Source organism: Callorhinus ursinus, unplaced genomic scaffold, assembly GCF_003265705.2.
Source record: "Callorhinus ursinus isolate GAN/ISIS: 27379988/994484 unplaced genomic scaffold, GSC_fseal_2.0 scaffold25, whole genome shotgun sequence".
Lineage (NCBI taxonomy): Eukaryota > Metazoa > Chordata > Mammalia > Carnivora > Otariidae > Callorhinus > Callorhinus ursinus.
The window spans coordinates 30,619,113-30,643,210 of NW_027397087.1; the positions used below are offsets into that span (position 1 = coordinate 30,619,113).

The 24,098-nt window shown below is 36.4% G+C and overlaps 1 protein-coding gene across 10 annotated transcripts in view; it reads right to left on the reverse strand.

The window, feature by feature from the left end:
• DENND4A (DENN domain containing 4A) overlaps positions 1-24,098 on the reverse strand; it is a 144,917-nt gene that overhangs the window by 17,729 nt on the left and 103,090 nt on the right. For 3 of the 10 annotated variants that reach the window (XM_025884611.2, XM_025884613.2, XM_025884610.2), the window contains exons 15-25: positions 23,473-23,606; positions 20,913-21,048; positions 20,352-20,558; positions 20,132-20,260; positions 19,371-19,512; positions 18,844-18,975; positions 16,397-16,513; positions 15,180-15,311; positions 8,645-9,744; positions 4,253-4,309; positions 3,840-4,029 (exon numbers count right to left, since the gene is read on the reverse strand). In XM_025884611.2, the coding sequence (XP_025740396.1) occupies positions 3,840-4,029; positions 4,253-4,309; positions 8,645-9,744; positions 15,180-15,311; positions 16,397-16,513; positions 18,844-18,975; positions 19,371-19,512; positions 20,132-20,260; positions 20,352-20,558; positions 20,913-21,048; positions 23,473-23,606 (2,476 nt within the window). The remainder of the gene's footprint in view (positions 1-3,839; positions 4,030-4,252; positions 4,310-8,644; positions 9,745-15,179; positions 15,312-16,396; positions 16,514-18,843; positions 18,976-19,370; positions 19,513-20,131; positions 20,261-20,351; positions 20,559-20,912; positions 21,049-23,472; positions 23,607-24,098) is intronic. The other 7 variants (XM_025884614.2, XM_025884615.2, XM_025884619.2 and 4 more) reach the window with 5 other exon arrangements.

The window sequence follows — 24,098 nt, forward strand, 5'->3', positions numbered from 1 at the left end:
CAAATGCAACAAGGGGACCTTATCTGGATCCAACTTGAACAAACCACCTATAAAAGGAGCTTTATGAGATAACTGTGAAAATTTAAACTAAATAAATATTTGATATAATCAAAGTATTATATCGATCAAAACATTCAAAAATGTAATAGCAATACAATTATGTTTTCAAAAAATGAATGCTTCACAAAAGATACATAGCGTACCTGTTCCAAACAGACCATGCTAACACAGTGTTAGAAGAGAATGTTTATCTATGAAGGGGGCAGTGACCACATGTGTGCATGAGAGGAGCTTCTGGATATTGTTAACGTTCTGTGTTTTGATCTAAGTGCTGGTTACTCATGTGTCCTCAATTTCTGAAATGTATTTACATACATAAAAGTGTACACATTACATGCATAACATTAATAAATTTAAAAATGTTTATCAAATACATAATTTAAAAAATGTTTTAAAAAATTTTTTTGAAAAGAGAAACCACTGGCGCAAAATGGCATCACTTAGGCTGAGTTCCCAGTAGGGGCTTAACATCTAATCTAATTGTAGTTTCAACTTCCTCAGAGTGTGGTCTTAAACAGTCAGTCAGGAATTTTCTGACCAATGCCTGGGAGTTTGCAACATGGGCCCTCTCCATCTCCCAAAGGAAGATGAAATAATCTGCATGATAGACCCCCTGCACTTCCCCCTAAGGGAAAGTGACTTTGCCTGGAATATCTTCTCTTTTGCTAATAACTTTCTTGCCTCACCCTTCTACAAAAACCTTCCATTTTGTACAGTTCTTGGAGCTCCCCTCTACTTGCTAGATGGGATGCTGCCTGATTCATGAATTGTTTAGTAAAGCCAGTTAGATCTTCAAATTTACTTGGTTGAATTCCATTTTTTAACAATATAAAACATTAAAGTCCTTATATTTTAGAGCTACATATGGAAGTACTGATGAATAAAATTATATGCTGTCTAGTATTTACTTTAAAATAATTCAGTGGGTAAGGAAAAAATAGTGGGACTACAGGAGGGGGAAAGATAAAACAAGATTGGCCATTTTTTGATAACTATTGCAATTGGGTAAAGGGTAAATGGGTGTCCATTGGGCTATTCTTTCTACTTCTGCGTACATTTTAAAGTCCCTACAATAAAGGCTTTTTAAAAGACCAAAGGTGCACATCAAAAAGTATTATAATGCCCTTGCTTCCCTTGCCTTAGTTATCAAACTCAACACCCAAAGAACAAATAATCCAATCAAGAAATGGGCAGAAGACATGAACAGACATTTTTCCAAAGAAGACATCCAAATGGCCAACAGACACATGACAAAGTGCTCAAAATCGCTCGGCATCAGGGAAATCCAAATCAAAACCTCCATGAGATAACCACCTCACACCAGTCAGAATGGCTAAAATTAACAAGTCAGGAAACGACAGATGTTGGCGAGGATGCGGAGAAAGGGGAACCCTCCTACACTGTTCGTGGGAATGCAAGCTGGTGCAGCCACTCTGGAAAACAGTATGGAGGTTCCTCAAAAAGTTGAAAATAGAGCTACCCTATGACCCAGCAATTGCACTACTGGGTATTTACCCCAAAGATACAAATGTAGGGATCTGAAGGGGCACATGCACCCCAATGTTTATAGCAGCAATGTCCACAAGAGCCGAACTATGGAAAGAGCGTAGATGTCCATCAAGAGATGAATGGATAAACACACATATACACAATGGAATATTATGCAGCCATCAAAAAATGAAATCTTGCCATTTGCAATGATGTGGATGGAACTGGAGGGTATTATGCTAAGCGAAAGAAGTCAATCAGAGAAGGACATGTATCATATGATCTCATTGATATGAGGAATTCTTAATCTCAGGAAACAAACTGAGGGTTGCTGGAGTAGTGGGGGGTGAGGGATCGGGTGGCTGGGTGATGTGTATTGGGGAGGGTATGTGCTAAGGTGAGTGCTGTGAATTGTGTAAGACTGCTGAATCACAGACCTGTACCTCTGAAACAAATAATACATTATGTGTTAAAAAAAAAAAAAGAAGGTAGTAGGAAGGGAAAAATGAAGGGGGGGACATTGGAGGGGGAGACGAACCATGAAAGACTATGGACTCTGAGAAACAAACTGAGGGTTCTAGAGGGGAGGTGGCTGGGGGAGGGGTTAACCTGGTGCTGGGTATTAAAGAGGGCATGAATTGAATGGAGTACTGGGTGTTATATGCAAACAATGAATCATGGAACACTACATCAAAAACTAAGATGTAATGTATGGTGACTGACGTAACATAATAAAATAAAATTTAAAAAAAGTATTATAATCCATTCCTCACACCATATCCTAGGATAAATTTCAAATGGATTAAATCTCTAAATCAGGGGTCAAATCCACTTGTGTATGGCCACAAGCTAAGAATGGTTTTTACATTTTAAAGTGTTAGAAAAAGAAAACAATAAAAAAGAATATGTGACAGAGAGGTGTGGCCCACAAAACCTAAAATATTTAAGATATGGTCCTTTACAGAGAATTTTACAGAAAATGTTAAAAAGAAAACCAAAGAAGTGTCAGAAGAAAACACTGGTGAACCTAGGGAAGGGGACATCTTTCCTAATACCTCCAAATCCAGAAACAGTAGGGATGCACTGATAAATGTGATGACATAAAATTAAAAACTTCTGTGTGGGGGGAAAAAAACTATGCACAAAAACTTGACAAAATTGGAGAAAGTATCTGGCAATTACATAAGAAACAATGTGTGTGTGGGCACCTGGGTGGCTCAGTTGGTTAAGCGACTGCCTTTGGCTCAGGTCATGATCCTGGAGTCCTGGGATCGAGTCCCGCATCGGGCTCCCTGCTCAGCGGGGAGTCTGCTTCTCCCTCTGACCCTCCCCCCCTCGTGCTCTATCTCATTCTCTTTCTCAAATAAATAAAATCTTTAAAAAAAAAAAAGAAAAAAAGAAACAATGTGTGTGTATATATATATTTGTATATATTTATATATAAAAAGAGCTAATAAGCCTTAAAAAAAAAAAAGGACCAACAAGTAAAATGTAGGCAAAGGACAGTCCATAGAAAAAGAAATACAAATAGTCCTTAAACATATAAACAGTTACTCAATTTACAAGAGGAATATAAATAAAACCTAAACTGAAATACAGTCCTCATTGATCAGGTGGCAAAAATCTTAAAGTCTGCAGAAATATTTTGTTGACAAGGCTGTGGGGAAATAGGTATTCTTATATACTGTCAGTGGTAATTCTAACTAGTACAGCCCCGAGGAAGGCAACTTGGCAGTATCACTTCAAGGAAGAATTTGTATCTTCCAAAGAGACCCTGGCAAAAATATAATGACATATATGCATCATAACATTATTTGTAATAGTCAAAGACTAGACACTTAATGCCCATCAGTAGGGAAGTGATTAAAATAAACTCTGATACATCCACAGATGATTAACTATGCAACCGTAAAAATGAGTAAGGGACAATGCAATGTGATGATATGGAATGATCTTTAGGATATATTGTTAAGTGAAAAACACAAGGATTGGGCAAGTACGTTACTTTCTGAGTTAGAAGACAAGGAGGTAGTAAGAACACTCACTCACATATCCCTATATTTTTAAAGAAATAACAATGTTAGGATAAACCAAAATAAATAAAAATGATTACCTCTAGGCACAGGGAGAAAACAAGATGAAGGGGTGGGGAGGGAAGGTAGACCTCTCTAAAAGTGCCTTGGTTCTTACTCTTTTGACTTTGGAGCCATGAGAATCTTTTACAAAATTAAAGCAAAGGAAAAAAAGTAAAGGTACCACATATAACTGCAGTATCACCAAACTGGACAAACCTTCTAAGGAGGCAGAACTTTCCAGGCTTGTTCTGCTGAAATCAATTCCCTTAGTCCCTGAAGTGGCACTGCTCTCTTGGGAGGAAGTGGCTCCTTCCAACTCATGGCAAACATCTTCATCTGTTAAAGAGGTAGATTCAGAATCCTGGGCTCCCACTGAAGAAAGACTGGTACGATCAGAACTTTGATCCTAAGGACATAATTATAAGCTTAATTTCCTTCATATTTAAATTTAATTATTTAAAATGTCACTCCTAAAGCAGAGGAAATGCTTAATCACCCAGATGATCAGTTAATCAACATTATAACATCTATAGAAAAAAACAACCAATTTTACATGGGCTACTAATTTGGACAAACATGGGTGGGAAATCATTTAGACAGCATTTTTAGTTAGAGCCAAGTGGAGATACCTGTTGGTAAGATACCCTTGCTGACTTTGAAGCTTCGTTTACTGTTCGTTTTCCTCCCTGTGAATACCAGCCCAGGATGATACCATTAGAACTGCATTTTATTCTTTTAAAATTTCATGTATGTTTACATTTTATTATTTTCCATAATAATCTAGGTTTCAAAGACATGTATTTCCAGTTTTCATTTTTGAGAACACCAAAGTGTAAGTTCAATGTTTTTCTGGTTATACCAACAATACATTAAGAAAATCTGGTCAATATGAATTTTTGTATAAAGGAAAAAAATTTAAATATCTATAATTCTCCAGCCCAGATAATACAACTTATTTTTTTCTAGTCATCTTGTGTATGTGTGTTATTTTTAGGATTATTTGGATATTTGTACTGGCTTTTCTACTATATCTCATTGTATTTTTAAAAGTGGGTGCTCTAGGAATCATATACACCCAGGCATTTATAGTCTACTTAAAGTTAGTATTGTACCTCTTGGTATATAATAACATAACTATAATGAATATTGGCAGAGTGAATCTCTTTATCACTGTAAAACATGTACATATATTGAATGTTCCATAAGATAATGTCATAATTTTTGTTGTGGGCAATTATTTAAGAGATAAGAAAGTAGTTTTTTATATTAACTATTTATCATGTTTTCTGTTCTTCCTTCATTCCTGTAGGTCCAGTTTTCTTTGTGGTATTATTTTTCTTCAGCCTGAAGAACTTCCTTTAGCATATCTCATGTAACAGGCCTGCGGGTCAGGATTCTCTTCTTTTATCTGAAAATATTTTTATTGCACCTTTCCCCCAGAAGAATATTTTCATTGGGTATCGAATTCTGGGTTGACAGATCTTTTAACAATTGCAAGGTGTTGTTCCAGTGTATTCTTTCCTCCATGGATTGTGGAAAAAATATATGGTTATTCAAATCCTTATTCCTCTGTAGGTAATGTGTCATTTTTCTTTAACAGTTTTCAAGTTTTTTTTATTATTTCCTCCCAGCAGCTATTTTATTAGCAGATGGATATCTTTGCTTTTTAGCAGTTTGCTTATGTGTGTGTAGATGCAGTTTTCTGTGAGTTTATCCTGTCTATAGTTTACTGAGCCTCTTGTATCTGTAAATCTATATCCTTCACCAAATTTGGGAAGTTATTTCTTATTTATTTCTCCATTTTTTATTTCTTCAGGTATCTTTTCTACCACAATTTTTTTTTCTCTAATACTTCTGGAATTCTAATTATATGTTATTCCTTTTGATACTGTCCCACAAGTCTCTGAGGCTTTGTTCATTTTTGTAAAAAGTCTTTTCTCTCTCTGTTCTTCTAATTGGATAATTTCTGTTACTCAAGTCTTCAAGTTCATGGATTCTTCCCTCTATCTTCTCCATTCTGCTACTGAACCCATCCAATGACTTTATTTCAGAGGGTATTTTTTAGTTATAAAATGTGTTTTTTAAAATAGTTTCTATTTCTTGCTGATAATTCCTTCATTTATTTCAAATGTGTTTTTCTTTAACTTCAGGGAATCTAGTTATAATAGTGGCTTCGTGTTTCTGTCAGGATAATTCCAACATCTGGGTCATCTCAGGGTTGTCTTTCCCTTGAGAACAGGGTCACATTTTCCTGGTTCTTTATCAAGTCATTCTGGATTTTATTTTGGCACTCTGAATGTTATGTTGTGTGGTCTGGGTCCTGTTATAATCTCTTGGAGAACACTGATGCTTTTGTTATAGCAGGCTTTGTTACTGACCAAGTTATGTTTGGGCTGTAATTTGTGTTTCAATTTTTGTAGGCAGTGACTTAGTTCTTAGTTTAGTTCTGTAAGACTCATCTTTGCCGGGTCACCTTTATCCCATGTTATGTGTAGTTCAAGACTAGGCTGACACTCGTGTGGGCCATTCACAGAATCTGGAAATCCCCTTCTCTCAGATTCCCCTCAAACTCTCCAGCCCACAGATGCCCCCTTCTCTGGCTCCTCTGTCCCGAACTAGAGTTTCTCTTGAAGTTTCAGCTGCCAGGGCTGCCACACCACACTGTGATGGGGACCTGCTCTTGGGGCAAAGATGCATGAGACAAGAAAATGGGGAATTCACCTCTGTCTGGGTCCCTCCCCACAATCTGCCTGCTTCTTCAGAATCCTTAGATAGTTGTTTTTTTGCATTTTGTCTGGGGTTTTTAGTTATAATCAGCAGGAGGGATGTGTTTTAGCGGCTTTATGTTCCCACAGTGGAGCTAGGACTCTCACCCTCATTTATTTTTTTTAAAGATTTATTTATTTATTTGAGAGAGAGAGCAAGCACACACACAACACACACACACACACACACACACACACACACACACACACACACGTGCGAGGGGCAGACAGAGAGAATCTTAAAGCAGACTCCCCGCTGAGCTCGGAGCCTGACCCCACAACCCTGAGATCATGACCTGAGCTGAAACCAAGAGTCCAACAATGCTCAACCGACTAAACCACCCAGGTGCCCCCCCACCCTCATTTTTAAAGATGGTATTTGCTGGGTGTAGGAAAATAGGGTGGCAGTTATTGTCCTTCAGTGCTCTAAAGGTATCTTTCCAGGGTCTCCTGACATCAAAGTTTCTGTTCAGAAGACAAGTGGCAGTTTCTTACTGTTGTTCCATTCGAAGGTAAGATAAACTCTTTTCTCTGGCTCCTCTTAAGATTTCCTCTTTGTATTCCATTTCCATCTATTTTAAAATTAGATGCATAATAAGTATGGTTTTCTTTGCATTTATTCTGCTTGACATTTGTAGATCTTCTAAATATGTAAGTTGCCATCTTTCATCACTTTGGGAAAATTTTTGGCAATTCACTTTTTAAATGTTCTTTCTATCTCATTCTGTCTTCTGGAACTCAGTTACATCAGTGTTAGACATTTTCACTAATTCCCACATTCGTTTTTTTATTTTCCATTTGATTTCCAATCTGCTTCAAAGTGGATATTTTTTACTGAGTTTCCATCTAGTTTACAAATGTTCTTTTTCTGTGTTTTGTCTGCTGTTAAATCCAACTACTACATTCTTAATTTCACATCTTTTTAGGTTCTAGAATTTATACTTGATTCTTTTTAATAGATAATTATCTGGTGAAATTTTCTACCTTTGCAGCTTTTTTTCTTCAGCTTTCCCTTGATTTTCTTGAACATATTAAAATTATTTCAAAGTCTCTCGCTAATTTAAATACTTGGATCAGCTGAATTTTTCTTCTGTTTTTTAGTTATGGTTCTGTCTCTTGGTATAGCTATTTTTAACTAAATAAAAGATTATATATAAAAAATTATAAGGACTCCAGATGATATTCTGTTCCTCCGCAAAGGACACAGTCTTTCATGTGTTAGATAAAGGCTGATTATCTTCATCTAATCACAGGCTGAGCTGAGTCAAGCCTAGGTTGCTATTTTGGTCAGGTGCAGTCCAACTCTGGTTTGCCAACGCTCCTAAGGCATGGCTCTGCGGGACTTCCAACAAAGGGCTTGGTGTGTTTACCAAAGCTCCCCTGGCTTCTACCCCCCATCCCCCACCCTGGAATTTATGAACTCTTTGTGACTCTATTCCCAGCACCATGGAACTGCTGAAAACTCTAATTTGTCAGAGACTTTCTGCTTACCTTTTTAGCCTCCTGTCTCATGCAGTACCAGTATTGGGAAAGTGTCCTGAAGGAAAAAAACTGGTGTATCTGAGGACCCTCAAGAGTCTCTGATTTTTGTCTCTCCAGCTCCACCAGATCCTAAAACTCTGTGTCCCCCTTACCTCTCCTCAGTCCTCTAAGGCAAAACCTGAATTTGCAACCCTTTGCTCTGTGCTCAGAATCAACAGATGCCCTCAGGGGAAAGCAGCTGTAGCACTTCCGGGCTCCTCTCTGCGAGTCACTGCTAGAATCTTGCACCTCTGCTTTCTACTTGCTTTAGCAATTCTCTGATTACTTTAAACAGATACTTTATATTTCATTTAGTTTTTTTGCTCTTGGGAGATAGGTACATAGGTCTATCACAAGCTACTCCATCCTAACTAGAAGGAAAAGTCCTATGTCAGCAGTAATTTTTGAAGGCATGCTGGACACTACCTGAAAAAAAGAATCTGCATTTTGAAGGAAATAATAAAGCTCAGTAAGCATTTTCATATAACACTGATTTTTACTCCAGCTACAAATCATTTTCTTTCAAAACTGTACTATAATCATAACCTTAGTGAATTTTCATTCCTTATTATTCAAGTTCAAATTCTGATATTTACAAACCTTATGCATCCAAAGAGTCCTTTTTGGTAAAGCTGTGTTTAAGGAGCAAGGTAAAAACAGACATTTTTGCAAGGAAGGGACTTTTGGTGGTGGAGGATGGTAAAAGGGAAAGTAGAAAATGCAAAGAGAACTTACTTTAGATGATGTGGTATACATGGTGAATCTTGAATACCATTTGCTGGCTTTCTCTGCAACTCCTTTCCCAGCAGTGAACATACTGTTCCTTAGAACATCTAGTTTAGGTACCAGCAGTGTATCTAAATTAAATGAAGGTGATGAATGGGTTAATGCAGCTTGAGATTCTTCCCTGAATGGGCAAGAAGGTGAGAAGGCTGGAGAAGACCAGAGTCTCTCCCGTGGTCTCTCCGCGGTTTTTGTATAACTTTTAGATTTGGTAAGTCTCATTGGCCTCGGAGAGTGGGGAGGCAGGCTAGATCTCCTGCACGCCTTGACCAACGTTGGACTTCTCTTACTGGCTGATTTGTCATCACATGCCCGTTGTAAATCGATGCTTGGCGTGCGGCTCGTCAAAGGACTGCTCATGTTATTCATATACATCACAATCTCCTCGGCTAAGTCACGCCTGGCGGACGGTGTTGGAACGATTTTGCTGTCTTCGTCATCTTCTTCCTCCTCCTCTTTATGCTGCTGCTCGGTCTCAGCAACCAAAAGAGAGAGGGGATCAAATCCTGTGGCAACGTCCGTTTTCGCAGAAGGTTTTACTGAAAAGCTGCTGCTCATACGCTGAATCCTCTTGGGGTTCTGTGAAGCAGTGTATCCCACTTTTGATCCATCTGTCTCACTGTCTAAGTCTTCTAAATCAAAAATAACGGGAGAATCCACTTTATCTGCCAAACAGTTAGAACCATCGAAAGGTGTATCCTCATCACTAGATTCCTTTTCTAGACTGTCTCTTTTTGATCTTAAAGGTGGCTTTCCGATATCAAGACTGGTTGGTCTTGTGCTTTTTGAGATAACGTTTGAAAGAATTTTTGCATCAGCTCCTAGTTTTTCAACCATATCTCCAGGGCTTGCTTCCTGGTTGATTCTATTGAGCATAAGTCCCATCAGTACTCCGCCACTAAGATTGCGGTTTCTGCTTCCCCAGGAGAGTCGCTGCTGCAAATTAGGTTCGTTTTCACTTTTATGTCTTTTCCTGAAGCACCTACTTTGACTGTTTCCTGTTTCATTTGTACCTTCAAAAGATGATAGTAAGAGCAGCTCAGAGGTGCTTTCTGAAAAACGAGAGAAGTGTTTTTAGCCATGAAAAATGTAATGTGCGGATATAAGATGTCTTAAATATTTAAAATACTAGTAATGAAAATGGTAATAGCAAGTACTCGCTGAGTGCCTGCTATTTGACAGACACTATAACTCTGCATTTCACTCACATTATCTACTGTAATCATGCCAACATCCTTACGGGTTGAGAAGAAACTGACGCTCAGGGGGATGAATTAACTAGCCCAAAGTTACCCACCCAGTCCTTAAGTGACGGAAGTGGGATTCAAAAACAGACATGACTAACTATAAAGGGTCTGCTCTGAGGCAGAAGCATGTACTGCTTTTTAAAACTTATAAATTAAGATTAGTATTTACCTTTCTTGGAGTGGGAGATACAGGCTTTCAGCCAGAGAACAAATAAGTCACGGGAAAAAAGGCATAGCATCGGGAATATGGTCAGTGATACTGTAATAGCGTTGTATGGGGACAGGTGGTAGCCGCACCTGTGGCAAGCACAGCATACGTACAGAAGCCGAATCACTATGCTGTACGCTGAAATGAATGTAACACTGTGTGTACTCAAAATTTTTTTAAAAAATGTACCTTTCTTATATTTAATAATAAACTGTATTATTTACCCTAAATTGATTAGACAATGGTTATATAATTGTGGTTGAACTAGATGACCTTGTGATTATGAGTCTTCTACCTATAAAAATGAAAAATAAAACCAAAAACCTAAACCAAGCCAAATAAAAGGCAGCTATGTTAGCTTTATCCATATATAAAAATTATTTTAAAAAACTCCAGGGCGCCTGGGTGGCTCAGTTGGTTGAGCGACTGCCTTTGGCTCAGGTCATGATCCTGGAGACCCTGAGTCGGGTCCCGCATCGGGCTCCCTGCTTGGCCGGGAGTCTGCTTCTCCCTCTGACCCTCCCCCCCATGTGCTTTCTCTCTCTCTCATTCTCTCTCTCTCAAATAAATAAATAAAATCTTAAAAATAAAATAAAATAAAATTAAATTAAATTAAATTAAAAAAAAACCCAAACTCCAAATCCTATGACTATAGATGTGGCTAAATGATCTTACCCTTATTTTACATATGGTTTGCAAGTTTATACCAGTTAAATGTGAATGGCTATTTTCTACTCAGAAACATTTCACTGCTTTTTGCCAAATTACTAAGGTACCAATGCTGAAAGCAGAAAGCTAGATTCCTGATCACTTTAATTGTCATTATGTGGGAGTCTTCTAAAGCATTAGTCTAGGTACGGTATTGTCAATTTCTTTTTATATGTTTATATATGTCATTTCTTTTTATATGCTTATCCAATAGAACTAGTGTGCTATAACAAGGCAATTCCTAAAAATGTGCCTTTTTCCTGCCATGTGATGCATTTAGGGACAGGATAGGACATAAAAGGGAATACTGGAGACCATAAAAGCCTACAAACTAATAACGTAATAAAGCATTAACAAGGAAAATAGCATAGCAGAAAGGTAAAGTCTATTCTTTGTTTCTTCATCACCTTATGACTAAGGGCATAAAAAGCCAAAAGTGTACTTTCTTCTAACATTCTGGGAAACCTTCTGCTTGACAGATGAAATATCATCAAAGACTTGGAGGAATCTTATAATCCTAAAACAGTACTCTAGGATTGAGTTTAAATAGCTGTGGAGGGGGGTCCCCTTGCAAAATCAAAACCATGTTACAGCCTGAAGACAAATAAAGCTGGTTATCAAACCATACCAGGGGTTGGCAAACTATGCTTCTGAGCCAAATCTGGCCTGTGGACTGTTTTTGTACAGACTCAAATGGTTTTGACGTTTACAATCACATACTCACAAAGAAGAACAGGTGACAGAATGGTATGTGGTCTGCAAGGCCTAAAATACTACCTGGCCATTTACAGTGAAGTTAGTCCAACCCTAGGTTCATATGCATGTTAATTCCAACAGACTATGCTGGGTGCTGCATGCCTCTAACACAGAGCCACAAGCTATTTAAATTCCTTGAGTAAGGCGGCTCTATGACATAATTCTGGCCAGTAGTGGTAAAGTGGTAGTTTTTGAAGGTTTCTAGAAAAATTTTCCTTTCCTGATAAAAGGGGATGTGGCTGGTGGTCCCCTTCCCATCTTTTCTGCCTCGCACAGACAGGTGATGCATCAAGTTGCCAGTGGTCCTATTATAAATATGGTTAGGTCCAGAGAACTGATGGCAAAACCCTTGAGTTAACATCTTGAGCAGTTGTTTACCTTTGCATTTCTTATTTGAGGAAAAAACTCTTGACGTGTGTAAGTGACTGCTAATCATATTTTCTGAGTCTTACAGCTGAAAGAATTCCTAGCTGAAATACTAGCCCCTTTTCAGATTTGGAACATTCTATAATCCCTTCCTACCACACATAGCCTTTCAGAGATTGCCTCCCTTTTCCTGGAATGCTCTCTCTCAATTCCTCCTTTGCAATCCCTGTTCTTATTTGTTTTTGACGCAGACTTTAGATCTAAGCTCAAGAACCATATTTACCAAGGAAGTCTTCCTGGACCAACATGCCCCAAACCCAGGACACATCTATTTATTATATGCTCTTGTAGAAACTTATAGCCCTTCTTCACAGTATTTAATCTCAGAGCATTTTTACATTTACTTGATTATTTGATTAATGTTTTCCCATCTCTCCCTCCTGCTTTCTCTATGAAGGTAGGGACCGGATCGTGTTTTTGTTTTTTTGTTTTGTTGTTCCTTAGCATATCCCCAGAAACACCTGACATCTGGTTACATATAGCAGGAGCTCAAGAAATAATTACTGAGTGAACGCTGTCTGCTGGGAAACAACTGCTACCAATAGACCAACCCAGAATATGACACAGGAGAGTGTATTATAATATGATATATCATAGCTAAATATGGCAGCTAAAGATAAAAAGTTCAACAGAAACCAGAATTTGGCTTAGAAAAACATCTCCGAGTAGGTTTTATTTCAGAGTAAATTTTCTTGTGGTTCAACTCTCAGTGATTCAATATACATTTATCAAAATATCAAATTCTCAACATAATCATGAAGTAACCATAGGGTAATGATTTTATTTCAATATTCAGTTAAACATGAAAACATCTCTTTGGTTAAACCACTCCAATATCTTTTAGAAGCTATCAGATACACAGCTAGCTAGCTAGATACATGTATATGTACACACACATACACATATATATGAATATACAGTCAAATAAAATATCTGTATATTGTACTGTAAAACACAAATCTAAAAAATGCTTTGAATCCTCACATGTACTAGTACATAAGAAAAAAGTTATTGAAAGATAAATATTCCTATAAATCCCATATACAATCTTGGGCAGAAGTGATAAGCCCATAGAATTTAACAGATGGGAATGCTTTCAAGCCCAAAATCTTAAAGATGAACTAATAACTCTAATTCACACCTAGGAAACCTCTATTATAAAAAAACCTGACTTGTTAAGCATAAAGGGTAACCAAAGCCAGATGATGAGTCAGATGCTGATTACTATGACAAAATGTCAGGATCAAAGGATGGTTTACAATCATACTAAAACAGAGAGGTCATAAAAGCAGATCTTCAGAAAAAGGCAAGCATTAATAGACAGTAATGAAAGAACAATAAGGCAAAGGCTACCAAAGGCAAGTTATTACAGGTTATAATTAGACGACGACTAGGTTGTGAGGTAATTCCACGATCTCAAGAAAACAAATTTTAATGTTTAAGTTATAACAATGACCCAAGAAAGAAATGCAAATCAGATAGTTACAACTCATTTAACTTTTTTTTTTTTTTTTTTTTTTGAGAGCTAGAGCAGGGGAGTCTGGACACTTTTTCTATCAAGAGCCACACAGTAAATGGTTTAGTCTTTGAAGGCCATGCGGTCTCTTTGGCAACTACCCAGCCCTGCTGATGGACTGCAAAAGCAGCCAGACAGCATGAAAACAAATGAGTGTTGTTGTGCTTCTATAAACCTTTGTTTGTGAACCCTGAAGTTTGCCTTTCATGTAATTTTCATGTGTTACAAAATACTATTCTTCTTCTAATTTCTTCAATCATTTAAATATGTAAAAACCGTTCCTAGCTTACGGGCTTGTACAAACACAGGTGGCAGGCCCTTCGTGGCCCATGGGCCATAGTTTGCCTACCCCTGAGCGGGAGGCATATCCAACTGTGCTGCAGAAAAACAAATGTCATTGTAGCAAGGCCATGTATAAACAGAGAGATTACAGCCTTGACAGCTCAATCCTTCAAGATGTGTTTAGATTATATGTGATACAGAACTGAGCTAATACCAACATAAAATATCATATAAGCAGACTAGTAACACTAGAAACTTTGAACATTATGTCTATTTAACCCCCCAAAGAATGATCTGATGAAAAATTAGTGAGACCAAGTATTATTTCAAATCCTAAACTGACTTTTCCATTAAGTAGTTGTTGATAACTTACATGACCTGCCAACAGCCAGATGATGCCTTAGTTTTCTCATTAAAATAGTGCTAATATCCCCTCATGAATATAAGTGTCGCTGCAGTAGTAAACATAAAATAATATTTTATAAAAAGCACTTTAAAAAAAGATTGTATTTACTCATTTTAGAGAGAGATATAGAACATGAAGTGGAGGGGATGGGCAGAGGGAGAGGGAGAGAGAATCTCAAGCAGACTCCCTGCTGAGCATGGAGCCTGATGCAGGCTTGATCCCATGACCCAGAGATCATGACCTGAGCCGATATCAAGAACTGGATGCCCAAGTGACTGAGCCTCCCAGGTGCCCTAGAAAGCACTTTGAAAAGAAAAAATATTAGGTATTGTTATTTAAACTATCTTGAGAAATATCCTTTTACCTCTGAAAAAACAGGAACAATAATGAAGATTAAAGAACTCTATGCTTCATTTACAAATTGGGGGTGTAAGATACCCTCAGATGGATCACCTCACCTGCTCTCATTTCCCCCTTTCAGAAAGTCCCAACAGTCTGAACTCAAGACATGGTATGTGGCTTGTAGGTCTGTCCTTGTACTTTGTTATAACAAAAGCTTGAACAAAGTATATTATAAAATATAGAATTCAAGTTACTAAGCTATACAATGAGAGGCTACACAAATATATAAAAAGATAATCCTGGAGAATAGACTTTAAAAAATTCATTAGGAATACATCTACAAGGGGTGCCTGGGTGGCTCAGTTGTTAAGCGTCTGCCTTCGGCTCAGGTCCTGAGCCCAGGGTCCTGGGATCGAGCCCCGCATTGGGCTCCCTGCTCAGCGGGAAGCCTGCTTCTCCCTCTCCCACTCCCCCTTGCTTGTGTTCCCTCTCTCACTGTGTCTCTGTCAAATAAATAAATAAAATCTTAAGGAAAAAAAAAAGAAATACAGCTATAAGATATTCTGCACATAAAAGAGGTACACTATTCAACTCACCTGTGCTTTCTCCTGATGTTTTATCAGCACTGTTGTTATTTGTACCACTGGGGCGAACTATACTGGAAGAACTTTGATAATTGAGCTTAGGAAGACAATCAGCACTTCCTTTTGCACTCTCACTCTCTGACACTGTAAAGATTAAAATGAAATTGTTAAGATAAAAGCTATATAGAAGCTATTTAGCTTTTATTTACTTAGCTATTAAGCTATTATAGAAGGCATAAAGAGAAGTAGCTTTTAGTTGTAAATATTTCTATCTGATAATAGGTGATAAGAAAATACCAAACACCTCTATATCTATTTGCTGATCACAAGTAAATGATTCCACTTATTTGAGGCTTTAAGATGTGTATCAAATTACTAAGTACTGGTCATGCGTGAGGTCCATACATACATTTTATATTTCTTCTTTGGTTGTGAAACACTGCTTTTGATGGAGGTAGGCAAGGGAGGGAATAGAGTCACAGACCATTAACAAAAACATTAAATAAAAATACTGTTAAACCTTAGAAAAGAGTCACTGTTTGAAGAAATACATGTATTTCTACTACAAGAAGAGTAGTAATTGATTGGAGAGTGTTGTGCCACTGAGGCTATACACTTCACACATAAAGTTTTGGTGTGTTGGAACATTAGGTGGTGAAGAGGGCCTGTAATGGGAGCAAAGACAAGTTATAATGGGAAAGTGGAAAATAAAATTAGTACTTTTATACTTAAAGCCACTTGTATTTTCTGTTAATAGAAGTTCACAGGGGCCCCCGGGTGGTACAGTCAGTTGAGTGACTGGCTCTCGGTTTCAGCTCATCTCAGGGTTGTGAGATGGAGTCCCGTGTCAGGCTTCACGCTCAGTGTGGAGTCTGCTTAAGATTCTCTCTCCCTCTTCCTCTGCCCTACCCTTCCTCCCCATGCTCTCTCTCTTTCTCCAAAATAAAGAAATAAAATCTTTTTTTAAAGATTTTATTTATTTATTTATTTGAGAGAGAGAGAGAGAGAGAGAGAGAGAAACAGCATGAGAGGGGAGAGGGTCAGAGGGAGAAGCAGGCTCCCCGCCGAGCCAGGAGCCCGATGTGGGACTCGATCCCAGGACCCTGGGATCATGACCTGAGCCGAAGGCAGTCGCTTAACCAACTGAGCCACCCAGGTGCCCCAATAAATAAATCTTTAAACAAAAAAGGCTCACAAATTTATACAATATCAACTTAAGTAATACCTACGGGAACTAGAATCACTCCCTTTCTTATCTTTTTCTTCTTGAATTTCCTCAGTAGATATATCCCCTCTTCTAACTTCATCCTTAGATAATGAATTATATCCAAGATCAGACTGGCCACCTATGAAAGAGAAAGAAAAAAAAAAGAAAATCCCTATGCTGTTTATCATAAACTTCTTTAGTGAGAACAACTGGAATTAGGAGCAACATATTAGTGTCCAGGTTTACTTATGAGAAGTTTTCTGAATAATATCCAATTGAAAGCATTACTTTGTTAGCCCTCCTTCCCCATCTCTATTAATGCAAGAGAGGGATGATCTCAAAGTAATTTGTCTTTGGCTCCACATTGCAGTCAAGAGTGACTATGTACATTCACACTACTGTCTGGGCTCCTAAAGATACAGACAAACCAGACATTCTTTAAGCCTATGACCTTTCTAGGTGAAAGTCAGAGTTCCAACTAAGCAATGCAGAAGAAAAATCTGCAGGGAATTCAGAACAGGACATTCACACATAGATCACTGGAGCCAAATGTCTAAATGATTCCCCTGAAGAAAATGGGTTTATTTAAATTTACTGATAGGTAATTGCTTTCTCTGAAAATTCAATTGAATAATTATTGAATTGCACTTGAGTATAAATACATGGGAGTGAGGAAAAATTAGTGTTACTGTTAAGAAAGCAAACATTGCACTGATATAAGAAAACTTCTAATTCTGTTCAAGAGGCCCTCTGTAATTTTCTGCAAACTGTTTTCACTAGATTAGCATCAAAACATAAGGTTTTAAATCCTAGTTCTCCATCTTAGGAGACATGATTTTAAGCAAACCACTTAACCTTTTGGTTTGGATTTCAAGTCCCCAGATTTATAACAAAGTATGGTTATGATTATATGAGACAGACTATATATGGAATGAGTTTATAAACTGGTAAAGAACTATGTAAAGAAACTGTATTAAGTATCACTAGGTATTTAATATCTCTTATGAGTTTGTATTTTTTCTAAACAAACTTTTGGCTCTGTTTCCACAGAAAATATAAATTTAAAAATATGAAGATAATCTTGATGAAATTCATGCTTTTATTAGATTCTGCATGCTTTAAAATAGACTTTTTAAAGACCATAGTTAAAAACAAAAGATAGAGGGACACCTGGCTGGCTCAGTTCGAAGAGTGTGTGAATCCTGATCTTGGGGTTGTGAGTTTGAGCCCCATATTGGGTGTAGAGATAACTTAAATAAAAATGAGACTAAAAAAATTGTTTTCTTCATTTTTAAGAGAGAATGCCTGAGGATGACTACTATAACTCGGATGAAATTCACATTGCATGATCAAAAAATAAAACGAGCCAAAGAAGAACTATGAAAATTACATTTCAACACAATTTGTTTACACTTATTACTCTTAAAAGTAGGCAAAAGAGGAGACAGACCAAAATAATGTTACCATTTGCAGAGACAGAAGCCTTCATATTTCATTAGTAATGCTTGGATTTTTAAATTTAAAATTTCTGTCTGTTAAGAGGTGGCTCTTAACTCTGTTCAAAAGTCATGGGATGCCTGAGTGGCTCAGTCAGTTAAGCGTCTGCCTTTGGCTCAGGTCATAATCTCTGGGTCCCGGGATCGAGCCCTGAGTCAGGCTCCCTGCTCAGTGGGGAGTTGGCTTCTCCCTTTCCCTTTGCTCTCCCCCTCCCCCCACCGCTTAGGCACTCTCTCTTAAAAAAAAAAAAAAAGTCGTGTCTTTTTTTAATGTACTAATGAAAAGGACTGAATTATTCAACAAATTGTGTCAGTTTTAATTCTTAGAGAAAACTTATGTTCAAATCTGATATTTTAATGAATTTAAGAGCATCTTCAGTGCTAGAATGCTACAAGTTTTATATGAATTTGCAAGTTTATTATACCTTTTTAATATAGCTTAAAACTCACAAGAAATTGTAAAAATAATATAGTACAGAGAGTTCCTGTGTCCTGTTCACTCAGCTTCCCTCAATGATACTACCTTACATGAAACATAATACACTGTTAAAACCAGGAAGTTGACGCTTATATGTACTATTAACTCCAATCAGGGCTATAAGTTTCTTTTTTTAAAAAAAAACTCTAATAACATTTTCATAATTACAAACAAGAATTTACCCTAAGAAAGTGACATGATACATCCATGAGCTATCCAGAGTTAATTGGGTTACCATGGACTAAATACTTGAATAAACTCTCTTACACTTTTATTTCTATTCCAATACAGAATGAATAAAATGGCACATAGTTATTAGACACAATATCAAACCAAGTGCCTAACACAATATCAAACCAAGTGCCTAACATATATAATTAAAAAGTGACAGTTAACCTAAATACACCACTGAGAATTAAAATCTAAAAAAGACAGGCTAGCAAATCTAATTTTTAAACTGTACTGTAATAAATGTATACATAAGCACACACAAACCTGTACTAGATCTATCATCAGTAGCATACACTTTGATTAAACCCGTATTAAAAGGTGCCTGCTCCACAGTGTGTGTCCCATGACCACTATCCATGCTGCCATGACTAACAGCATCCAGGTCACTGCCATCTGCTTAAGAACACAATTTGACAGCATTTTACTACTCAGGCAGATACCAAAATACACATTAGTTTGTTGCTCAAGCTAATAATCCACTCATACTGAACACGAACATGCCACATAATTAGCAAAATACAACCATAACAACTGTAACGATTGTGAATTATTAATGGATACTAAAACAAGATCATCAAAGGGTGATAATTTAACAGTTAAAGAAAAAAAGTGACTGAAGGTATTTTTTAAATGGGAAAATAATATTAGAATTTGCTTCATGGCAGTAAAAACTAGAAATTATTAAATATTTTGAAACTATTTAAAATTTCTAAAAAATGTAAATTATAACTAGTCAATTAATTTTTTTTTACAAAGTAAAACAAATACATCCCCTAAGAACTTTTAATTACCTGAGAGAGTTGTTTGTGATAAGTGTGCGTGTTTCTTTAAAGCTCTTTTGAACTGTGCGACTCCTAAAACAACGTTTCTTACTTTTGTCCAAAGAAAGTAGCCACTACGACTTCTCGAAGGCCAGGTACTTTCTAAAACAGCCTATTAATTCAACAAAATAAAATAATTAGTAAAATAAAATGTATCAGTGAATGCACGTTGGCTTTATAGTAAAGCTAAAGAATATCTAAATACATTGTATAAAAGCAAAATAGAACAAAAAAACTTACTTGATTTACAGAATATATACATATATATATATTTAAAGATTTTATTTATTTATTTGACAGAGAGAGATACAGCGAGAAAGGGAACACAAGCAGAGGGAGTGGGAGAGGGAGAAGCAGGCTTCCCACCAAGGCCGATGCTGCGGGGCTCGATCCCAGGACCTGAGCCCAAGGCAGACCCTTAATGACTGAGCCACCCAGGTGCCCCTTGTAGCTGTATTTCTAATGAATTTTTTAAAGTCTATTCTCCAGGATTATTTTTTTATATATTTGTGTAGCCTCTCATTGTATAGCTTAGTAGCTTGAATTCTGTATTTTATAATATACTTTGTTCAAGACACTTAACGACTGAGCCACCTAGGCGCCCCCAGAATATATTTTAATACTCCAAAATCAATGCCAAATAAAGCCCAAATCAATTATTTCTGCCATTATATTAAGGTTGTATAGTCACAAAAGTTATACTCATTCTCCCATTAAATCAAAGTAAATACCTTATTATAATAACCATAAGTGATGGCATTGGGGTCAATACCAGCTTTCTGCATTTCAAAAAGCACTCGAACCGCAAGCACTGGCTGATCATACTGCCCACAGAGCTGCATAAGAATGCGGTAGCACACCTGAAACACACAGTTCAGAAGTGTTCGGAAACAAAGTATCTACGAACATAGATCTAGAATAAAATAGTGCACTTTTAAAAAGAATTGTTACCTCATCAGGTGGATCCATCTTTTTGGACTGCATTTTTTTAAGCACATCATATGCTGTTTTCAGTGCCCTGACTTTTGAATGACATACTTTCACATAAGCTGGCAGACAAATAAACCACAGTCCATAGCAGTGGCGCAGGAGACACCTAGACCACATTTGAGGAATGGAAGAATACCTCTTGGCAATTTTATGGGCTGATTTAATTTCCTAGAAAAAAATGCAAGGATCTCATTAATAAACTGACACACTTAAGGATCCTTATTTAACTGAATGCTGAACAAGTATAGGTCATACGCTTTTATAGTACTTCCCTAACAAAATCTGTCTATAATTAATACAGATTCAAGCAGAGGCTTATAAAATATGTGAAATAAAGTTCTAAGATAAGAAAACTAGTTAATTTTTTGAAGTCACATTACTCTAAATTATTTTTGGGATGTTCTGAGGAGAATAATCTAGTCATACATATGGGATAGTAAAATATATTAAGGGAGGATGAGTGTCATATTTATTTTTGTTCTAATACTTGATTACATGAAAAATGCAAAATTGTCAAAGCACCTGTTTTGTTCTTCTGAACATGGGAGAAGGGCTGCTAGGACTACTTGATTTTGAAGGCAATTTGTTCTTTCGTGTTTGTAGAAATCCTTCAGGTCTCTCAAATAAATTGTTTCTAAGAACTGGAAATCCATTATAGCTGTTTTTGAAAAGAAAAAAAAATCTCAAGCACACATAGATGATCATACTGATCACAATCTAAAAAAAATTCTGACCAGTAACGTCTTAACTTAGAGTCTATTTTAATTTTCTTTCTCCATCAGACTATGATATAAACTTAACAAATATTCGTGCTAATGTTGCCTTTCTTGCTATCATATTTAGAAATGTTAACAGCCAAATACAAACTCAAGTATATATTTTAGAGGTAGAAAAGTGAAAGATTTAAATTTTGCTGAACTTGACATCAAGCCCTAAAGTAACTTTGTAAGTTAGTATTCACATAAATACACAGCAAACATATCAGATAATATGACAGCTGGTAAAGGGCCCCCAAATCAATACTCTTTCAGACAGGATAGTCATTAGTATTATTGCTTTAGGTTAAGATATTACTATAGAACCGTCCTCTTCAAAAGATGCAAATAACGTATTAGCACATTCCAAGACAAACTGATATTATTATGAATTGGTTTATCAGGTTAGCTAAGCAGGTTCTGGCTCTTATTTGTGAGAAAGAAAACTGAATAGGTTGGAGAAGAAGAAGAAAAGATTAGAATGAGTGGCCCTATGAGGAAGTGGGTCTAACTGGGGTGCTAGAACAAGGTGTTTGGGAACGTAAAAGGTAGCTGCAGCTAGGAAAAAGACATGCTGAAAAGAACAGAAGAAGCCCCTGAGCATCAAACTGAACCTAATGTATAATCTTCCTAAAGGCATAGCAATAGTTTCCATTAACTGAGAAGAAAACCAGCTATAATAAAAGATGGTAAACTGTATCTATTATATTACTACAGGCAAATTCAGTAGGGTAAAAAATAAATATTAAATGTTAAGTAGGAATAAAATAGCAAAGAAGTTCAGGAAAACTACGTCCTGTAAAAAATTCACTGTATGTACATGGTGTGATAATAAGACCATTCTGTGTGCCTTATGGAAACTTATTACCCTATCATTTCACACAGACAATGTAAGAACGAGTCACCTCTCACTAAGAGGACCCACTGTGCACACTGTAGACATTTAAGCTGTGTCTCCAATGATGGGTGTGATTACACCAAAATTTTATTGTTAGTCTTAACTTAAAAAGTGACTTAGATTCTTTTAAAAATGGGAACTTTCTAAGCTAAGTAATTTTTTTTTATTAGAGGACTAAATCTAAAAGTAAAGTTTAAATTAAAAAAAAGTTAAAACCAAGGCATAAAAAGAAAAACAAAACTATATTAGTGAAACCTGCTCCTAAATAAATCTTAGAAGTATAATGTACAAAAGAGATCAAAGAAATGAGATCCTGTTTAGAAAGAAAAAGAAGCAAGAAAGAGAGAAATTAGGAGATTTTAAACACCTTTGACAAAAGCCAGAATTTTAAAAAGTGATCTGTGCAACATCATTAATAGACGAAAAGTAAGGGCAGGAACCAAGTGGCCTATGAATTAATCAACAACATTCACAAACACCTGTTGCACCACTTTTTCATCTGTAAAAGGAAGAATTTAATCCGAGTTATAAATGAGGGTGTCCTGAAAAATCCTTTTTCAATGAAAATAAACTGTGACCTAATGAACGACAGATGTGAAATGGTTTTAAAATCTTTAAAGTAAGAAAGTATTACTGGAGAAAGAAATTATTTAAAATCTAAAAGGAAGTGCCATTTTAAGTAAAAATAAATGCATACTGGAAACCATCTCTAGTAGATAACAAATGTATGTGTATAATATACATCTAGATAGATACACAGATGTATAATAAGTCTACCTCTATGATAACCTTATTTTACTATGCTCAGAACTTTTTTTTCCCATTAGACTTGAAAGCAGGAACAACGTATCATTCAAGTCTATATACCAAGCACTTAGCTCAGCATCTGACCAAATTTCCTAAGTTAACTGATTGATTCCCAATAGTTCTGAATTTCCATGACTTAAATAAAAACTCACAGAAAAATTGATAGCCTAAAAAATTACATTATCAAAATTAAGGCCACAAATATTGACTCTAAATTAGATTTAATCCTGTTGTAAACCAAGGTTACATTAATCAGTATGTGTGTGGGAAAGGGGATGAAAGTGAGAGGATCAGCTTTAGTGAGAAACAAAAATCAAAATCTATAATACAAGTGCTGCATTTTGGTGGGGTGAGGCCCTAACTGAGTTCAACCAACATTTATGAGAACAGATACTTATGTAGATAAAGAGAGCTTCCCAAGTCTATATTATGCAAAATTATAATTCTTTTCTCTTTATACCTCAAAACTTAATAATGGATGTGGGATAAGCTTGCTTACCACCTAAAAATTAGGAATCTGTAAAGTTTGGATTTTTGAAAATACCACAGTCCTTAGAAAGCTACGTCACAGATGATGGATTGCTTCTCTCTTTCAATCTCAAACATTCTGCCTCTTGAATACCTGTACTGTAAAGGGGGTTCTTCACCATTGGGTAGATGGGGGATCTCAGGTGGTGTTACAAAAACAGTATGTTCACTTTTGAAAGATTCATCCAGTTCTATAAGTCGCATTTCACCACTCTTGTCCATATCCACCTGAAAAAGTTTAAAAAACATACATTAAAAGAATACATTGGTTAGCCAAGAGTTTGTCTATGGGGAATGGTTAAATAAACCATTTACATAACTGGATATTAAAGAACTGTTAAGAAAAAAAAATGAGCAAGTTCTCTATGCACCACTAAAAAAGATTTCCAAGATAATTAAGTAAACATAACAAGATGTAGAACACTGTATATATTATCTTTTGAGTAAAAAAGAGGGGAAAAATAAAAACACACATTCATTTTTTTTTCTTGTATTCACATAAGGATATACTAAAGAATACTATGAAAAGTAATTTCCCATATGGGGAAGGGGTGATGAATGGAATGGACAAAGATGAGATAGGACCCAGATTTCCCAATGTATACCTTTTTACATTATTTTGCATTTTGAATCATGAGAATATACTCAAGAAGTAACATTTTTTAAAAATGCACAAACACGTGTGTATGTGTTGAGAATACCGAGTTCTAGATCTCATTT